A 20651-nucleotide genomic window follows, 5' to 3' on the forward strand; every position below is an offset into this window, starting at 1 on the left:
TTTCTTACGCATCTTTACAACTGCTCTGCCACTTCACATATTTAACTTTGTACACAATATCATTTGTCTTTTGCTTTTGTTTCAAGTTTTAACAAGACGCAACGTGAAATGAAACCGCGCAAATTGAGTAAAAATGTTTAAAAACGTGAATGTTAAATAAATTAAGCTAATAAGCCGCGCCAACTGTTTCCTTTTTGTCACCAGTTGCGGATCTTATGCGATTTTTCAGGTATAAAATCAAAATGCCGAATAATTTGTGAAAATATTTCAAGCAAAGTTGTCGTCGAGTGCGTAACGTGCAACGTGAGAAAATTAATAAAAAACAATACAACGTTTACAAATAGTGCAAAAGAAGAGACAGAAAGAATACAAGTGAGTAAACATAAAATAAAAATAAAATTGAATTTTAATCGAAACAGTTTTGTTTGTCGATTCGAACGCATTTTTACGACCTTTTTGCCTCACCTGTTTTACATGTTTTGCTTTTGTACCACTTTCTTTTTCCTTTTTGTGTTTTTGGTTTTTATTATTATAATTTTTTGACTGCTCTTTTTTTTGTCTGTTTACGCTTTTTGGCAATGTTAATGAGCCGCTGTTTTTTTTAATAACATTAATGACATCATTTTTGGATTGTTTATGCGCAAAATGTTTGTTCGTTCTCCATTCTCTATTCACTATTCTCCATTCTCCAATCTGGGGACATAGCGTGTTATATCTATTGTTGACGGAAACATAGTTTTTGTATAGCTTTTATTGTTAATTGAGTAAGTGTTTGGCATTGAAGGTCTGCGCAGCTTAGAAAACATTATTATGTACCCTGTAATCAATGAAGAGAGTGAAAAACACGATAAGCCAGTTAAGAGAACACAAGAATATCATTAAAAATACTTCAACTTAATATTAGGCATTGACAGATAACATTTTAATTAGTTGATCGGTTCACAATTTATTTAAGATATTTGTTTGCATTTTATAAATTAATGTATTAATATAATATTTTTTCTTAATTTTGGGAATCGAAAAAGCCGTATACTTAATATATTAAATTTATATATATATAATATTTTATAAAAATGACTTATTTTTCCGAAAATATTTCATTGTCAAAACTATATTCAAATGCTTAAAACATTTGTATTTTATATATATTTTTTCTATAGGGTATATTTAAGTTGAGCTCTCTCCCTCTTGTCTATTTTTCTAATGCGCGGTACTTAATGTTCTTGTCTAATGATTGTGGCATTAAAAATTGAAGAGCATTCGAGATGAAGTACACGCACACCTGTTTACCTTTTAATATTCTCTATTTATGGCTCCACACGCTGGTTAATCAATTTTGTGATTTATGTTAGTAGCACTTCGAACTTGCTGTATCAGTTTAAATATTTGGACTGATTAAGTGACATTGGAAACGTCAGTTGGCAACAACTTCTTGAACAGCTCCAAAATGCTTTGAAAGAATGATTCTAATAATCAAATAAATTATCTGCACGCGATTAAATATGATTTTTATTTGATACTTAAGGGTATTTCATCAGTAATTAATGTTTTAGATTCTTATCTGCGGCACTTTTTCACGTAATTGAAGAACAACTCATTCAATAATATATTATAACCTCTAATAGTAAAATGCTTGATGAGCTTCGTCTGCTGATAGTGTGATAATGGGTCTTTAAAAAGTGAAGCCGTGGGAAACATTTTATATTAGACACTTTTTATTAAGCTACAAAATCACTCGTGACGATTTCACAACAGTTTATAGCCGATATCAAAAGCCTTACAAAGTTGTGTGAACAATGTAAATGCTGATAAAAATGCCTGAGACTTAAGTACTTAGAATGACGATTTCCAGTTAAAAATACTTACATTAATTATAGGGTTTCGACAGATTAAATTGCTTTGAGATTTATATATTGTGTACCATTAGTTTCTTCAAACAATATAAAACAATTCATTAAAATTTACCAAGAAAAAAAGTAGAATCGAGAGTGCTCGACTGCGAGATACCCGTTATAAAACAGAATGGTATTAATTTTAAAATTTACCAACCTAATATACCACAATATAATAAAATGGTTATATTTGACTATATTCGGTATATTGCTACAATTTTATATGTAAAATATACCGTAAATATTCTAGATCATTAGCCAAAGCAATCAAGATAGAACTCGTTTTTACCCATACAAAACTATTTCTTATATAACTTCAACAATTTCCGATCGCAACCAAATTTTCAGGATTAGAGACAATAGCTTTAAAATTACGCTAGCCTAGAGTATATTATTATACTTAACTATTATATTCGTCAAACGATTAATCTGTTTGAAAACAAAAGAACTTTAGCAATATGCATATATGTACCTTAAAATAAATTCATTTTTTTGGTTTTTAATTCATTATTTTGCATAATAAATCACATTGGGGCAATGCTCCGATTCGTTGGCTTTTAAATATGCCAAGCTCAAAAAAAGCGTTTTTTCCATAATTAACTCGCTTGAGTAAACCGTTGTAAGCTGCCTTTGACTCTTTCGCAGTTGGCAGGCAAATGTCAAGAAGTCATTCCCTGCGTCTCCTTCCTTCCTCGTGTCAGCGTCAGTAGAGTTCGCCTGGCAGTTCACCTCTCTCTCTCTCTCTCTCGCTCTCCCTCTCACTCTGCTGTAGGCTTCTTCTCCCCTTGTAGTGTTTAAATAAATGCAACCGCATGCGGTGCTTCAAAGTCACAAACAATTTGCAAGCCACACTGAGCACTCAACAAGCCGCATTAAAATACAACCCATTGTTATACGAGTATGATTCCAATAGTCCCCCTCTCTCACCCCTCTCTCCACCCACTCCACATAGCTGCTGACAGACGACGGCAGTTCATTACAATTTTGTTATTTTTAATGGAACATTGTTAATAACGAAAATGTCGCCAAAGTAGCAACCAAAAAAAAAAAACGACGACATTTTGTTATGAGACTCTTCAACACAAATTGAAACTTTCGCATAAAAAATGAGAAAAAACGAAGCCGAAAAATGAAAAAAGAAAATATTGAATTGAAAGTTCAGTGACTTCTATTATTTAAAGTAAGGGTGATAGAGGGGAATTTATCACAAAAACGAGAGAATTGATTGTGATCTTTGAAAAGAATCAAACAACAACGGAAGAAGAAACTACACACACACATACATAAGTTAGCATTTCTATAATTTCTAATAACATAATTTATCAATCGGATGTTATGAGTGAAATTTATATACACTTAAATATTATCAAGTTTTCTAATATGAAATTGTGTATGACAATATCAATTACAAATTGAATATATGTATATGTATCTACATATTTGTGGTTCCTCTATACAATTCTGATAATTCAAATTTAAAAAGTGTATTATTTAATGAAGATCAAGGCTTCCACGATATTCTTTTTGAGCACTTCAATGTTATCTGAAATATAGAATTTAATTATAATACATTCCATTAATATTACAAGTTTCTTTTGGTTATAGTTCAAACACTTTTAGTCCATAATTTATAAAGTATACGACTGGAAGGCGAAGTAAAGGATTCTGCAGGAAGAGCAACCAAACTGCAGCTCAGTGCAAGCAGCTGGTCAAGAATAATCTAGTTCAACGATTTCACAAGTTTAGATGTTTAACCCCAATATACTAAGCATCAAAATACAGAAAAGAGATTATTATAGATCTAGTGCATACATTTTACCTAACACCTCTTAGTATGCTTATCATATTTCAACGTTTAATGCCGCCATTTAAAACCCCCCACAATAACTGTAAACACACACATTTTAATCATCTGAACTATATGCTATGCAAGTTATACGATCTTGAATTCTCGTCACGAGTCGCTCGTGCCTAAAGTCAGCAAATATTTGCTGGAAAACAAAATATCATAAATTATATATGCCTACAGAGTAGTGCCTGAAAGGGGGATTTACCCAAAGATCCAGACATCTGTAAATTCCTTGCATTATTTATGTGCTTCATTATGGTTAAAAATATAACACAGATAATCGCTGATCGATCCCCTCTTTGGTAGACAAAGACACGCCACTGTGATTGTGTGTGTAGAAGTCAAGGGAAAGAAAGTACTTCAGTCTTTATCTAAAAGAGTGCAAATGTCTTTGCAATCCGATTATCAACTTAGACATATGCCCAGATAATGCCACACCGTCGGCCTAGGCACAGTTCAAGATAATAAAAGTAAAAAAAGAAGGGTGAATTGTTTTTATATTTATATAAAAATAAAATGTAAACGAATCTGTTATCAAGATTCGTCGTCAACATGGAAATTATGTTCGCCTTCGCTCGTCAAAATCGTCATAATGTGCAATAATCTCTTATCTCTCAGAAAAAAGTCTGGGCAAAATGTTTCATAGATGAATTGGCCTGGCTTGCCTCTTTACTCACTTTACCCACTTTAATTGCAATGGTTATAAAGGGAATCAACTTTTATGACTCGCGCACAGGCCGACTTTGCACTTGCCAAATGCGTGTTTCACCAGACTTTGGGGTTCTCAGCTCTGTCGATTATACTGACTGATACTACGAGTATACGTATGTTATATACGTCTAGCCAGATGAAGCACCATTTTGCGCATTCAGGAAGCCATATAACCGTCTCTACTACTCGTATATAAAGAACACTTGCGCGTTCAAAACCATTTCACTTGTCTGAGGCAATACTATAGAATTTTAATGGCACAGCGAGTCGAAAATAGTACTCGTAAAGTCACCCCACATATTATAGGAACATTTATTAGGGGGGATCATAAAATAAAGGTAAAGATCTCAAAAAACGAAAGAAAATATTTATGGATTTATTAGGCTCAAATTAATCAACCTTTATACTATATACTAATTTAGCATTTGATATAAGAGGGAAATTTGTGCTCAACTTTAGAAAAGTGTATGGATTGAGTTTGGGTTTTATGGTGTCTGGATCTTAAGGATGTATTTGCGAATTTCTACAGCATAAATTTGTATAATAAATAACGTCTTAGAACTGTAACTTTAATGAAGGAAATAATGTTCATTTTTTATTGTTAAAACCGTTTAGTTTCGGCTTTATGGTTTTTGTATGTTAAGGAAAGATTTCAGAAGTTCTTCCAAATACAAATTTGCACATTACACTTTAAAATTGAAATCTTTAGCAATAACTTTTAAAGCATTTGTGTTAATAACACGTAATAATGCATTAATAGGCAGCTGTCAAAATTAATATATAATTACATAAATGCTTAAGTACAAAAAGACGGGCAATAAAAAATTATAATTATAAATATTGCGACATTCATTCATCATAGCAGGAAAGAACTGTTTTATAACTCTCTCTCTGTCTGTCATGAGCTTATTTTTGGGATGAAGCATAAATCAAACTGCAAACCATAAACGAAATGGAAATGAAGTTTGTATTGACGTTAGATATGATATCGAGGGAAAGATAGATTTGTGACACATATACCAAACAGCATTGTGAGTGGTACGTCAACTATATTTATCGTAATATAAAACGACAATAGACCAACTGTAAAAGGTGTCAAAATATTTGCGGAAAGCGTCAACCAACGACCAAATTATTGGTTCAAATAAACAGTTGACAATAAATTGTCTAAATATTTGCAAATAATTGGAAAAAAAGTTAATTGGGCCTGAATTCAATTAGCAGTTGATTTTGATTTGCCTTTTAGGGTGAAGTTGACTCTCTGGGTGACGTCCCTGGCTTACTTAATGACGCTCTATGACGTCAAAATATCGCGTCGCATCGCGTCGCATCGCCGAAACTGTGAATTGAAACTGCAATCAGTATTTCAAGCATGGATTGCGCTATAAAAGCGATCAAAATAGATTGCATTGAATGGGAGTGGGTGGCTTAGGATTGGATTCGTTTTAGGGTTATCAATTTCAACTAGGTTGAGATTTACTTTGAATCTTGCTTTGCCAATCTTTTACACGTTTGTCTAGTGTTTCCATTTGTTGTTTTACTTTTCCACACTCTATATTTAGTGCTCTGCATTCGAGAAGTTTTCAAAACATACCACGCGACAAGTCATTGATCTTGCTCGAGGTCTGAACTTTGGAGTCAGTTTTTTAATATGTTTTTTTTTTTAAAGCATCTAGTGGTCAAGTTGATGTTGATGCCGTTAGGCCGCTTATGTTGTATGTTGACTTGCAGCTAAATTTAAATTTCGGGCTTTGGCTGTTTCGCCATAGAGTCTACAGTCTAGAGTCTTGAGACTTGAGCCTAGAGTTGTTTATATGGTGCTGCTGTTGGCACTGCCTCAATGCGAGTAATGGAAAATTACTGGGCTCGCCTCGAAATCTCGTTATTCCACGACGGCCTATGCGCAGCTTGGCTTTGCGCAGACGGCACTTGTGAGGCGTCTTAATGGATTGTGTCATGTGAAATTTACAGTAGCTACTCGTAAACATAGAAGCGACAGTCTCGTCTTCCAAGCCGAGTTTGAAAAACACTCTGTCTAGATTTTGCTAGAAATAATTCTGATTAATATAACTTTTCCTTTTTTATTTATCTTGTGTGTAGTCTTCAAAATTAATTGATATCAAATTTTATTTTTATTTTTTATTTTAAACAAGTAAGAAATTTTTATTTCATTTTTAATGAAAGTAAAGCAGTGTGGTAATAACTGAAGAACATACCAAATTAATATACCACAAAATACTAAAAATATAATAAACGCTAAATTTAGTATATTGATATAGTACTACACTCAAAATATACCACAGAGTGCAAAATTTAAACACATATCAAATTAATATACCACAAAACTATTGAAACTCTATAGTACTACGTTAAACATATACCATTAAGTGCAAAATATACCAGATTGTCTTTTGAAAATAATTATGCGATATCAAATTAAAACTCAAATTTAATAAAAATCAAATTAACTTACAATTTGTTTTGTTACAAAACTTTATAATATTTAAATGTTGTTTTATTGATATATTGACATTAATATCAAAATATAGTTTTCATATTTCAAACATCAAATTTATAAACCAAGAAATGCAAAATTGATTTATTGTTTATACATGTAAGCTAATTTAATTTTAATTCATATTTTTAATCCAAGAAACTGGGTTATGTTGTTCAAGTAATAATTGTTACAAACTTATTAAACTCGCATTAGGTAAATTGATTTTTAAAATCTTTTAAAATGTAGTTATTTATTGTTTTTCAAAGTTTCCCAAGTCTGTCTCCAACTTAAGTTCAGCAAGATCAACTGCACAGATACATTTGTATCTTACGCAATACGCATAGCTACTATTCAGGTTTATTTTCCAAGTTTTCTCTTGCGATCTTCGCTGTGACTCCCACGCATTCCGACTATCCAGAGCGCAACTGTGTCAAGGTCAAGCCCTGGGGCTCTGACTTGTACCTAAGTCGAGTTCATTACACGTTACACGTTGTAGCTATGTAATAGCTGGAATTCTATAACTATAAGTTAACATGCATTTGGATGACATTTTAACGACATTTTTACAACTATAAAGTTGTCAAGGGGCTGGGATCAGTAAACCTCGACGAACGTGTCTGAATGTTTTTGGCGCTTATCACACTAACCACTGAAAGAGAGAGAGAGAGAGACCCACACGCCACCGCACCGCACTGCACCACACTATGGAGTGGGTTACAAGTGGGCAAGCGGGCTGTAAATGTGTTTAACAAGCTGTCAGCGTTATTGCTGATATGCGGCCCCAAAAGCCGCAATACTAATCAATGGCACGAGCGACAAACGGCAGTGAAGACCCGCAATAAATAACCAGCATAGCCATAGCGAACGATAGCGCGACTGTGAAATACCCGGTGACTATCTGACGTGTTACAATTTCTGTGGCTGGACTGTGAGACACCCTGTACTTATTGAAATATTACGAATAAGTTAAGACATAGTAAAATGTCGGTTAAACTATTTTGCAATTTGAATTGCATTATGATTTATAGGATTTATTTGGATTATAAAAATCTTTCAAATCATTATAAACACAATTATAACTCTGTAGGTAATCGCAATTTTGAAATTCCATTATACAGTTGTACTCATAACATAAATTTCTGAATAAGAATTCTAAAAGTATAATTCATATAAAGCCTATTCGTAATTCGCATTACTAAGTTGAAAAAGGCTTATAAATATTTTCTTATTATAGAAATCTGTCAATAAGTTATACGAATTTGTATTAATCAGATAATGCAACTGTATTATTATCATTGTGTAAATTAACACTAAGGTAAAAAATAATAACAAATTTACAAACTTATTATAAAACTCTTCGAATAAATAAAATTATAGATAGAAGTTTGCAATAAGCGTTGTTTTATGGTTTACAAGATATCTTTGGGATAATAAACAGTGAGTTGATAAAGAAATTACAAGCTAGTACTTATTATGTTTGTTTATGAGTCCCACACATATATATGTATATTAATAAAACTAGTAATATACAATATTTCAAGCCCCCATTTTGGCTGACCCATATTTGATTATTTGCTTTGGTGATTAATTAGCATAATTGCTCTCCAAACAATTTAATCTTCATAACCTGCATTTTTAGGATGTGGTTAGATTGTAAGTCACAAGTTGCAGCCACCAGTTATCACAAAAAGCTATATATATATTGCATACATACATATACAAATTTAAATTTGAAGAAACTGATTTGAAGAAAAGAAGAAATGAAAAAAAGAAAAGAAAACAAAATTTCAATGTTAGCAGCCAGCTATAGTAAATTTACGCTAAAATTTCAATGTAATTTTGAGATGTCTTTAAGAATTAGTCTGCCGATCAGCATACCCACTGCGTGTTACACCTACGAGGTATTTGCCGAAATAAAAGCTAATCGCTGTGACGTCAGAGGTCGTTCGTATAGCCGCCTTTAATCTGTTTAACTTATCTCGGACTAGCTGGGTTCAACAAATTCGTTACAAGTCCAGCGACATAACGAAATCTTGGCCAAATTCCCCCCGTTCAGAGACACAACAAAAATCAGTTTGAACCGGAAATCGAGCAGTGGAAAATGCTACAACACGGTGTTTCTGCCGTCTGCCGGTTGTCGTTTGTTCGCTTTCGTTAAGAAAAAGTTGTTAACAATTTGATGTGGTTATTGTTGTTATTATTATTATTACTGGCCGAGTGCCAGGCAAAAGCTTTAAGCGTTTCAACGCCAACGCCGCACGATCAGAACGACTTTGGAGCGCGTCGCGCGCGGTTGTTGAATATTTTTGTGTGTGTTAACTCTGAAGTTTCGAATTCGTTTGCGGTACAAACTTTTACTGGATCAGCAAACTTCGTTTTTATACCGTGAAGTGAAACACTTGTGAATCGAACAAACTACATAAAAAAAGTATGTGTGAATATCCTTTTTCTAATCAAGTTAAAAACAGACTGTAAAATAAAGGACTCAGTGAATGAAATATGAGAAACAATTCTGTATTATAAATAATATTTCAAACAAATAAATTATAAAAGCACTGCTTATGAAACTTTTTACTGCCATTAATCATCGTAAAATTGTGCAATTTACAAACCGCAAATGCGACTGGAGTTCAACGTGAGGCTTTTATCACAAGAACTACTCTGAAAATAACAATAATAATAAAAGATATAATGTAGAAAACCAGTGAGAAACCGCGATACCATCTACCTGAGGCAATTGCAGCTCTGCTTCGACTTTGTTTGAGCTACTTGAAAATGAAATAACTTCTGTTTGTCCATGGCAAAATGTTTAGTTTTTTATGTGGAATACAAGTGGCAGTGATAAAGAGATAATGAGTTTTGCTCTGGCAAACTGAAGAGTTATGAGTTTTGTTAGAGCTTTGTGTACAACTTTTTTAAGCGTTTTGCAAAATCGTTTAAAATTTAAACACGTTTTATTGCTTATTACGTACAAAAATGTTAATTATGTTATTGCATCTTAATTTTTAAATATTTTTAACAAATTTCAACAATGTCAAAAGCTAATAAACTTTATTTATACAGGCGATAAAATGCAGAAATTTTATTAACTTTAATAAAATACTTTTATTTTGATTTTGGTAGCAAAGCTGCCTTCAAAGAATTTCTATTGATTTATTTCTGAAGCAGCTAAAATATTTCAATATCACCATGACACACAAAAAATCAACTTCTAACCATATGGAGTTTTTTGTTTTATACCACAAACTTCTTTGTTTGATATGTGTTTGCAATTAAGTTCAGCTCAGTTCAGTTCATTTCAGTTGCCAACTGTGTTAATAATTAGATTTACGAAAACAAATGTTATTATCTGAATAGTTTTGTCATTAATATCGAGATAGTCAGTCATAAGCCATTTACAGCAAAATTATAATGGCCAGATTTTACAGGGTATTAACTACCAGAAAGCACGCAAGAATCGCATGGCCACAAAATTAAAATAAATTATGTGCTTAAAACTAGTTTCTCTTTTGTTCTTGACCTATTACGAAAACGATCTGGAATAGATTTATGAGCCTACTACATAGGCAATGTTAATAGATGAGATCATATAATAATTTTGATTTCCGAATACCATATTTGAACTTGTTTTGAGTTATCAGCGCACTTGAAATAATGTACAAACATTATCGTGAAGTGATTCGATTAGAGGTAATGTGAAAGTACTTTGAGATTTCAAGATTTCCTTGACGGCTTTCAAGGTAAATCATAAGATTTCTATATGAATATGATAAAAGTCATATAATTCCTTTGCAAGCTGACTGATTTACTTCCTCAAGCAGTTGTTCAAATAATATGAAACACCTGAAACAGAAACCTTGTATGGCACGTGTTTAGCATATATAATAAAACAAAATAAGTTGGTGAAATATTTGAATTTACAATCCAATTTATATGCCTCTTATAACTAAGGTAGTTTGACCTATAAAATTACTATAAATAAATAATTAGCTGACCTCGGCAATGAGTTGCGTGGGAAAAGTTAAATAGATGCGCTCATTAATCACACTTCCAAATCGAGATAACGGAAGAGGTCTGCCCATTAAAAAAAAAAGGTCTACAAATTTCTGTCTCTCTCTCAGTCTCAGTCTATAATATGTGTAGAGTATATGACAAATAACATTGTATTTGGTTTATCGCTTGCTTATCGGACTGCCCATGAAAGATTAGCGCATGTTTTAACGATATTTATTCAACATTTCAACACATTTCGACACATTTATATTCGCATAAATCCAAAATCCACGTAATTACATCAAGCTAAGACCAAATGTTAAGGGTTAATTCAACCGACAACAACAATAGAAATGCGAAAATTGATTAGATTGCTGTCTGAATGGGGCGCGTGTCCCCAGAATCGGAGGCTTATCTCGATATTTTTGCTCGTCGCTTATCACAAATGTCTGCAACATGACGAAGTGCCGTTAACGTCGGCAACATTTTAACTATTTTGTTTTTGGTTTGGTTTGAATTTATCAATTTATTAGCCCTCGACAAGTGGTCGACAATGTCGATTGTAAATTCTATCACCTACTTAGTTGTAGGCTTGCGTCTAATTGGCAGTTTATTCTTTCCATTCTTTCCGATGATTAATTGGCGATCATGTTATATGGCGCTTGGACAATGGAAAGGCCAATACCGCAAATTAAACCGATAAGTGGCGAATAGTGGGGCAATAAAAGGTCCCAAGCAGAGGAATGGTGGAAAAACAAGAAAAAAGATTCAAAGAGGGAACTATAATAGTGAGATTGTTATGAATAACGGAAATGTTAAATTCATAGTTTAGTTAAAGAAAAATATATTTTAAAAATTTAAAATGTTTGAGGATATTATAAGCCAAATTAATGAAAGAAATATTTTAAAAATTTCAAATGTTTATTTAACAAATTCCGAAGTAATATATAGCTAATGAAATAATATGTTTAAAGATATTGAATATACATATTTTGCAAAACGATTTTGTTTATGAAATGAATTTAAATTTTAATTAAATTAAATTTATAGCTTAAAAAAAGTATTTGATATATAATGCATTAAGATTTAGTTAAAGAAATAAATATTAAAAAAAAAAACAAAAGAGGTTGAGAATATTAAATACTTCTTTTGGTAAATATTCTCCTTTCCGATAAATAAATTTTATTTCTTATTGTTTGTTTAATATTGTGAATATGTATGTACGTCACTTTAATATTGTTTTATTAAAGTGACGCACTTCTCAAAATTAAATTTTTGATTCTTATTGATTTCCATTAAAATTTCTACTTTTCCTGGTATTAAGTCCGAATGCATTCTCGGAAATTGAATACAACTAACTTAATTAAACATATGCATTACGCTACAATTAACTTTATTCAAACCGGTTTTGTGTTCTATGCAAATTCAAATATAATTTAATTCAAACAACAAGCGTTAAATACAAATTTTAATACTACGTACGAGTAAATATATCTCATTGCAAATATGTTCCGATGTCAGCAGCATTTTAGTTGTTTTTTGCTTAGTATAATGTATAGTATAGTTATAGTAAGTTAATGACTTACTTTACATACTTGTAAAAGCAAAACTTTTAAGCGTATGAATGACAGTGCAAAATAAATCAGGCGTGAAAAAATTACAAGTCAGTAAGAAACTCAGAATATTCAAGAAAAATCCTGTTAGTGATCTCGGAAATGCCAGAAAAACAGTTATACAAATTGTTTATTAACTAGAACATTAACCGTTTCAAATCGAATGTATCTAGTTTTTTAATTTACCTACTCGTAACTCTCGCAATTTGTTTTGTGTATTTGTATTATTGTTTTTTCAGCCGTGTTCGGCATACCAAACAAATTCGAGTTGAGCCATTAAAAAGCAACTTGTTGCGCTACGCGATTGTTGAAAAATCTTGAAGCTCGATTGTCGTCACAGTTCAAAAGCAGTTGCTTACTTTGTTTGTTACCTTGAGCTTATCGACAGATACTCAGACTTGTGCTTGTGCTTTTATTGCGAGTACTAACATACATAATACATTGGAGGGCTTTGAGGGAATGCGATAAGATATGCAGCAGCTTGCAATGGAACATCATGACCTGGACAATATATGTCGCATGAAATAAGATAGTCACTTTGTATTTTTAGTAATTACTAGTTTTATCAGAACTACTAAAGGTATTGATAGCTTACAGTGAAGTTGATAAATTCTGTAAACAAGAATTAGAAGTTGTCTTTTCTTTGCATTAAAAATAGGTGAAAATGTGCTAAGAAATTATTGGAAGAGTTCAATTGAAATTATTCTGGAAAAGCAAACGGAAAAGTTCGAAAAATAGTAAATTAAAATTTTATCAATAAAAACAAAATAACTTGAAGATGTGTTTTAAATCTATATTAATAGAATATCTGCAATTACGTTGCTTCAGAAAATAAATAAAAAAATTAGAAAAATAATAAATTACAATTTTGTTTAATAAAAGTAAATATCTGTAATCATGTTGCAAAAGAACAGTTTTTAATCAATTGCTCAAAGGGCTTCATTCAATTCTTTATAACTATATTCATCAGCATCTTAATAAGCAAATTAATGTTTAAATAGTGTAAATAATCTAATTTAATGTAAGATAACATATTGGCGCAATTTCCGCCAAAAGAATCGTAAGAAAACCTCAATAATATGTGTTTCATTATAGTGACATTGCTTTTAAATTTCAAATGAAATATAAAATTGAAGCACCATACTATGTATAAGTGTCATTGTGTTAAAAATTGAGTAACTTTAAAACAAGCTTACATAAAAAGCTAAACTTGCGAACTGCGCGAAAATGTGTCGCTATAAAAAGTAAATAATTTTAATATAAATATATATATAAACTACAACTATATGAACAACATTAACTATTTCTTAATGTGAATTTAAATTATTAAATTTAGTATTTTCGTTTCTTTCGTTTTTAGACATGTCGAATTTCTGGAAATCGCTCACACGTCGTAAAACAGACGATGTCAACGAAGGAGAATCGAAGCTGGCTAGAGTGCTGAATCTCTTCGATTTGACGGCACTCGGAGTGGGCAGCACCTTGGGTCTGGGTGTCTATGTGTTGGCTGGTCAAGTGGCCTACAATATTGCGGGTCCTGCGGTGACGATTTCGTTTCTGATCGCAGCCATCGCATCGGCATTTGCGGGCATTTGCTATGCGGAATTTGCGGCTCGAGTGCCAAAAGCGGGCAGCGCTTATGTTTACAGTTATGTGACCATTGGCGAGTTTGTGGCCTTTACCATTGGCTGGAATCTGATATTGGAGTATGTCATTGGTACAGCCTCGGTGGCGAGGGGATTAAGCGGTTACTTTGACTCGCTGATTGACAACAACATGTCGAAGGCGCTGAATGAATCGATGCACATCGATGTCAGTTTCCTTGGCGATTATCCTGATTTCCTGTCCTTTGGCATGGTTTTGCTGCTGGCTGCGCTTCTGGCTTTTGGTGCCAAGGAGTCAAGTTTTCTGAACAACATCTTCACGTGCGTCAATCTGGTGACCATTGGCATTGTCTTGGTGGCCGGTGGCATGAATGGTGAGTTGGGAAAATTACTTTTATTTAGAGAAAATTTAACTTATTTTGTTATTTACCTCGCTTAGCTAATGTGGACAACTGGCGTCTGCCCGTTTCTGGCGGAGAGCCGATACCCGACGGCTTTGGCACTGGCGGCTTTATGCCCTTCGGCATTGCTGGTGTCATGGCTGGTGCTGCCAAGTGTTTCTACGGCTTTGTGGGCTTTGATTGCATTGCCACCACAGGCGAGGAAGCAATTAATCCCAAGCGCAACATTCCTCTGGCCATTGTTGTGTCGCTGATCATCATCTTCTTGGCGTACTTTGGCGTGTCCACGGTGCTCACGATGATGTTGCCCTACTATCTGCAGGATCCCGATGCACCATTCCCCAAGGCCTTTGATGCTGTGGAATGGTATACCATCAAATGGATTGTCACCATCGGAGCTGTGTTTGCGCTGTGCACCAGCTTGTTGGGCGCCATGTTCCCACTGCCACGTATCCTCTATGCCATGGGCAACGATGGCATTCTCTTCAAGCGTCTGGCCAATGTGCATCCTTATACAAAGACACCGCTCTTGGCCACCATTGTCTCTGGCATTTTCGCTGCCATCATGGCCATGCTGTTCAATCTGGATCAATTGGTTGACATGATGTCCATTGGTACACTCTTGGCTTACACCATTGTGGCCATTTGTGTGCTCGTCTTGCGTTACCAGGATGAGCAGATGACGCGACTCGTTTCGGTGCGTGCTCCGAATGTGTTCCGCCAGCTGTTTTGCAACTCGTATCGGGAGCCAAACACAATGACATCGGCCATCACGAAGATTGGTATTGTGGTGTTTGCTGTCTTCGCCATAATTTGGTGTATCTTCATGAAGGTCTTCGAAATAGAGGCCACCAGTGGCATCGTCTCGCTCAGCATTGTTGGACTGCTGCTCATCATCATCTGTGTTGTGATTGGACTGCAGCCAGTGTCCACCATTGAGCTGACGTTCAAGGTTCCTCTGGTGCCATTTGTGCCCTGTCTGAGTGTCTTTGTCAACCTGTACCTGATGTTCCAGCTGGATTTGTTCACGTGGATACGTTTCCTCATCTGGATTGCCATCGGTTATATCATCTACTTTGCCTATGGCATTCGTCATTCCACGCAAATCACAAGGAATCGCAATCATGCCGAGGTCGCTGCCAATACCATGCAGCGATCGGGATCCTCAGCGGATTATCCTCAGCAACATGAGAATCGCGCCTTCGAACCTGACTGGAAGGTGGAGAATGGCAATGCCCATGGCAATGGCAATGGCAATAGCAATGGTAATGGCAAGGCTTTGTACCCCTCCCATGAGTACTCTGAGAAGCTCTAAAAAGAGCGCAGAGAATGGTGCTCGAAACGAACGTGGAGAAAAAAGTATTATAAGTTGCCTTGTTAGAGTTGAGCTCGGTTTAGAGGTGAAGAAGATCTAACATTATTTCTAGGGGTTTCAGTTTACACTTTTGTTAATTGCTGAGCAAAGTAGGAATTAATCTAATAACATTCCATTTATATATTTAGGATTTTTTGTAGATTGGAACCGTGTTCGATTTTTGAATTTTATCAAATGTTTCATCCTTTGATTACGTAAACTGAAAACCCTAGAAACCCTATCAGTTCTTCTACTCCCCTGAGCTGAGTTTAAGTAATATTTACACACACCCCCCACACACTTATCTTGCTAGTTACTTCGTCTAGTACTTGTATCTTACTCGTTGACATTTTTATTTTGAGTTTAGCTGGCATGTGTTTGTGAGAGAGATGAATAGATTGCGCATAAAAATTAAATGACATCCTCCCTTCGGATTTCATTATTTTTATGCGCCAGAAATTTAGACACACAGAGACTTTCTAAGATCGCTCAATGCAGACTTAATTTTATGATTTTTTATATTCACTTTGATTTTTGTCAACTTTTGATTTTATTCAATTTAATTGCTGCCTTCAATTTTCAATGTACATAATGCCCCCAAATTTTGTTGTGATATTTGTAAATATATGTGTATGTATATAGGGCTTTAATTATTATATATTATACTATATATGTATATATGTATCTTTGTCACAATTCTTGTTGTCGTTATGTGAATGCAATTTGTATCATATTAATATGTGTATTATGTAATGTCAATTGTACAATCCTAAGTTAGCTCTACAATTTAAGTTATTTAGCTCGTAAGTCCACAAAACAAATCCATTCCAGAAACAAAAAAAAAAAAAACGAATTTGCCACCCCAATAAAATAATTATATAATTTGTATAAATAAATTAAATGTTGTACATCAAAAACAATTTCGAAGTGTTTTATTTATGAACTTCTTGATTGCTTCAAGCATCTTATCGATTCTGCCGACAATTGATTCGAATCTTATCTTTTGCTTTTTACTTTTGTTTGAACACGCTACTTTTCATTATTAGTCTAATTATTTTTGCACTCCTTTCTATAAATAAATCAAACGTTTTTTGGCAACTATCTCTAAGCCAGCCCCCAAATCCGAGGGTCAATGTTTGAAGAATCCGCACGAATTTTAATCTTGAAAAGTTCCCAGTTGATTAGATGAAGGTTAAATCATATCAGCCACCCCACATGATGTTGGGCATGCGGTTGACTTAGTTTATCTTATCGGGAATACGATCAAAATACAATCAAAATGTGACTAAAGAATCAATAAGATTGTTAAATCTGATTGTAAAGTGCTTCCAGCGAATTCGGTAAAAAAATAGCCGATCAGCAACAATTAAATTATAAACGTACTTCTTCAAAAAATATGAGAAATAACTCTAAAATAAGAATACTTTTTGAATTAACAGAATTTATGAAAATTTAAATTTAGTTTGAGATAAAAGTTTCATTTCTATATCACGCATTTTAAATATTTTAATTTAGATGAAGAAAATAAAGGCACTAGACATAGAAAGTATGTCCAGCAAAGATGCATCGAATTGAGAGTGTAGAAAAATGACAACTCACATGCTTCGCATCCTATATATATTTTATCAGTCATAAGCTGAAGCCTCGACCCGCATTAACCAAAATAACCAGGCAATAACGAATTCTCTCAGTGCTCTCTGGCACTCATAACAGTCAGTCTAGGCTTGGCTAGAAATGGAGCTGGAGTTGCTTCAGTTTCACTGCTGCAACTAGTTGGCTAACCAGCTTAGTTAAATGGCAAATAAGTTGCCTTTGCATCTCTCACTCCAACTCTGGAAATAAAACGCAGTAGAGTAAATAACAGAGGCAAGTCAAAAACTCAAACTGGGAGCTAAAAAGCCAGACGAAAGTTCCAGGGATAATGCAAACAAACATACATTCAACACACACATATATGAATGCATATATGTACATATATTCCTTGTGAATTGAAGGAAAATGGTCACTGAGAAAATAAAACTGTTTTGTGACTCGTTTTGTACTTTTCTCTTTCTGTCTCTCTCTCTCTCTCTCTCTGTCGTTGTCTGTTTTATTTTTTCCAGCATTAATTTATGCATTTTAAAAGGATATCAAACGCTTAGGCATCAAAGGAGCACCACACCCACACATACATATGTGTAAATGTTCTAGTGCATTTCGTGCAGTGTATTGTAATAGTAGTCGTACATTTTGTTCTCTTTGTCTTTGTGTGTGCACATCTGCGGAAGGATTCTATTTTTCACACGCTGTCAATTAGCAATAAAAAGAGAATACTCCGTATGCAATTGTTTTTTTTTTCCCAAAGATTTTTGCTCTTTCTATTTGAGCAGCTTTATTTTATCACAAGTCTGTAGTCAAGATTTAGAAAAAAAATGCATTTCTTTTCAATTAAATTACAAATTTATTTTCAATTCTTAAATCAGAACTTTTTATTCTATTTAAATTATTTCTTATTGAAGTTTAGTTTTTCACATTTAATGAAATTCATTTGACTCGAATACATTTGGCTTAATTTGAACTGAAATATTCAATAAACTCCAAAAAGTTGAAGCTTTCCAAAAACCGCAAATTTCGAATGTTCGCCTGTTCGCCTGTTGTGCGCTGTTTGACCAATGTGACGTATGAGTAACGCAATTGCTGTTGCATCAAATAACAATGAGCACTCAAAAGTATGCAATGCAATTTGCTTTACATGCATCGTCAAATAAAAAATACACAGCCTAAAAGTATGCAATAGAAATTGGGCAATGTTCAACAAAGCAGTTCAGCAATGCTATCGCTTTTGGGCACGGTAAAGTGAATTAATACCGATCTGTATAACATTTTTAGTATATTTGAAGTAGTGATCATTATTGCAATTAACTGATTTAGTAAATAAAAGAATAATTGAGAAGTCGTGTTTATATTCATATATGAACAATTTTGCTTTTCAAATTGCAATTTTTTGTGTATGCTTTAGAATTGAACAAATTTAAATAATCAATGAAAAATAAATAATAAAAAACAAAACAATAATTTTCAAAATTCTTAAAGATTTTCAATGTAAATAGTTGATTTTTATTGTGTTCGTTTTATGTGCGTGTTTTAGAATTCACTGAAATTAAATAGTTATTAAAATATAAATAGTGTGAAATTCTTAAAGACTTCAAAAGTAAATTGTTGATATTTATTATTTGGCTTGAAAGTATTTTCTTTTTAAGCTGACACCTTGTAATACTTTAGAGTATTTACATGCTTTTATGAGTCGTAAAACCAAATATCGCCAAAATACGAAACCAAAACGCTTTAGAAGACCACACACACACACAGCGTGAGTGAGAGAGCGCAATATAAATACAAACAGACAGACACAAACACACACACACACACATACACAGTGACTGTTGCTGTAAATAAATAAACAATAATTTGAGCCGCGTTTATGCTTGTGTTTGTATGTGTGTTAGCATAAAATGTGTAATGCAAACGCACTGTGTGCGTTGTAAATGTGTCTGTGTGTGTGTGTGTGTGTGTGTGTGTGTGTGTGTGTGTGAGGAAGAGCAAGAGTGCAACAGGAGCAATAACAGAGGCAGCAACTGGATTCGTATTTGGGGCAGGGAAAAACTCGGCTCTCATTGCGCGTTGCGGTTTCATTTGTGAGTTTTAATTAAATACGTTTAAATATTTGTTATTTCCGACAGGCAGACAAACCAAACGACCAGCAACGGCAACGGCAGCAACATCACAAAATCCCAACAACACCGTGGAGAGTTGCAGCAAAGGCAACAACAGCAACAACAGCCACCTGGCAAATATTAGCGAAAAATTAGCAAAGTATTTTAAGCGCAACATGTTCGTCCTGTGGTTTTCAACATCAAATCCTCTGGCAGCGCCCTCATGTGGCTTCCCTCTGCCCAATTCCACAGAGGTTGCCAACAGGTAAAGTGCGGGGAGGAGTGGAGACTCAACATCATTTTGTGCCAGCTCGCGTTGCGTGTGCATTTCATTTATTTATAAATAACGCATAATTAATTTAAAATGCGTGCGTGAAATTGTTGTTAAGTGCTTAATCCTGTAATATGCAACTGGACACGCACGTTACCATCAACGAGACAACAACAATAACAATAACAACAACAAACAGTAGCAGCAGCAATAAAGAGAGAAAAACGCACGCTCGGATAGACGTGTCTTCATGCACAATAGATTTAGTATGCAATTTGATGGAATTAGTGGGGAATATCGAATGGGAATGGCAATGAAAAGGATAAGGGCGCCAAATAGCCACTGAGATTGTTAATACTTAACATTTCATTTATTCAACAAAAGGTTGAAGCTGTTGTTTATAATGATTGAAAAATAAAGACTTAAAAGCAAGCAGCTAATAACAATAATAACTTTATAATAACTGGTGATTTTTCTTTATGTTTTTGAAATGAATTAAAGTTTAACAAACTGTATATTATGTTCTTAAGATTGCTTAAGTGCAAATGGCTTAATTGATCCATGCTCATCAGATTTTCTAGTAAAGTGTTCAACTGACAGATAATCATTTTGAATAAAAGCAAAACAGTGCGATATTATTCCTAAGATATACTAAATTAATATACCATTAAAATACTAAAACATACTATACTATACCTGTACGGTATTATTCACAAAACATACCTAATTAATATACCGAAAAAAATACTAAAACATACCAAACTATACTATGTT

The 20651-nt window shown here is 33.7% G+C and overlaps 1 protein-coding gene across 3 annotated transcripts; it reads left to right on the forward strand.

The window, feature by feature from the left end:
• The first annotated feature begins 108 nt into the window (after positions 1-108).
• On the forward strand, positions 109-16771 carry LOC132790734 (cationic amino acid transporter 3). Of its 3 annotated transcripts, none has more exons than XM_060799382.1 (3): positions 109-372; positions 13916-14533; positions 14599-16771. In XM_060799382.1, exons 2-3 carry the CDS (start codon positions 13918-13920, stop codon positions 15873-15875), a joined length of 1893 nt encoding a protein of 630 aa, XP_060655365.1. In that variant the 5' UTR covers positions 109-372; positions 13916-13917; the 3' UTR covers positions 15876-16771. The 3 variants fall into 3 exon arrangements, with proteins under 3 accessions (XP_060655365.1, XP_060655364.1, XP_060655366.1); XM_060799381.1 differs by lacking the exon at positions 109-372 and adding an exon at positions 9213-9377; XM_060799383.1 differs by lacking the exon at positions 109-372 and adding an exon at positions 13723-13799.
• Positions 16772-20651: the final 3880 nt, after the last annotated feature.

Source organism: Drosophila nasuta, chromosome 3, assembly GCF_023558535.2.
Source record: "Drosophila nasuta strain 15112-1781.00 chromosome 3, ASM2355853v1, whole genome shotgun sequence".
Lineage (NCBI taxonomy): Eukaryota > Metazoa > Arthropoda > Insecta > Diptera > Drosophilidae > Drosophila > Drosophila nasuta.

Bases quoted from the DNA above. Each gene is read 5' to 3' on its own strand.
- LOC132790734 (XM_060799382.1), top strand. From the start codon at position 13,918: ATGTCGAATTTCTGGAAATCGCTCACACGTCGTAAAACAGACGATGTC. The intron at 14,534-14,598 runs GTGAGTTGGGAA...TACCTCGCTTAG, and splicing joins GGTGGCCGGTGGCATGAATG to CTAATGTGGACAACTGGCGT.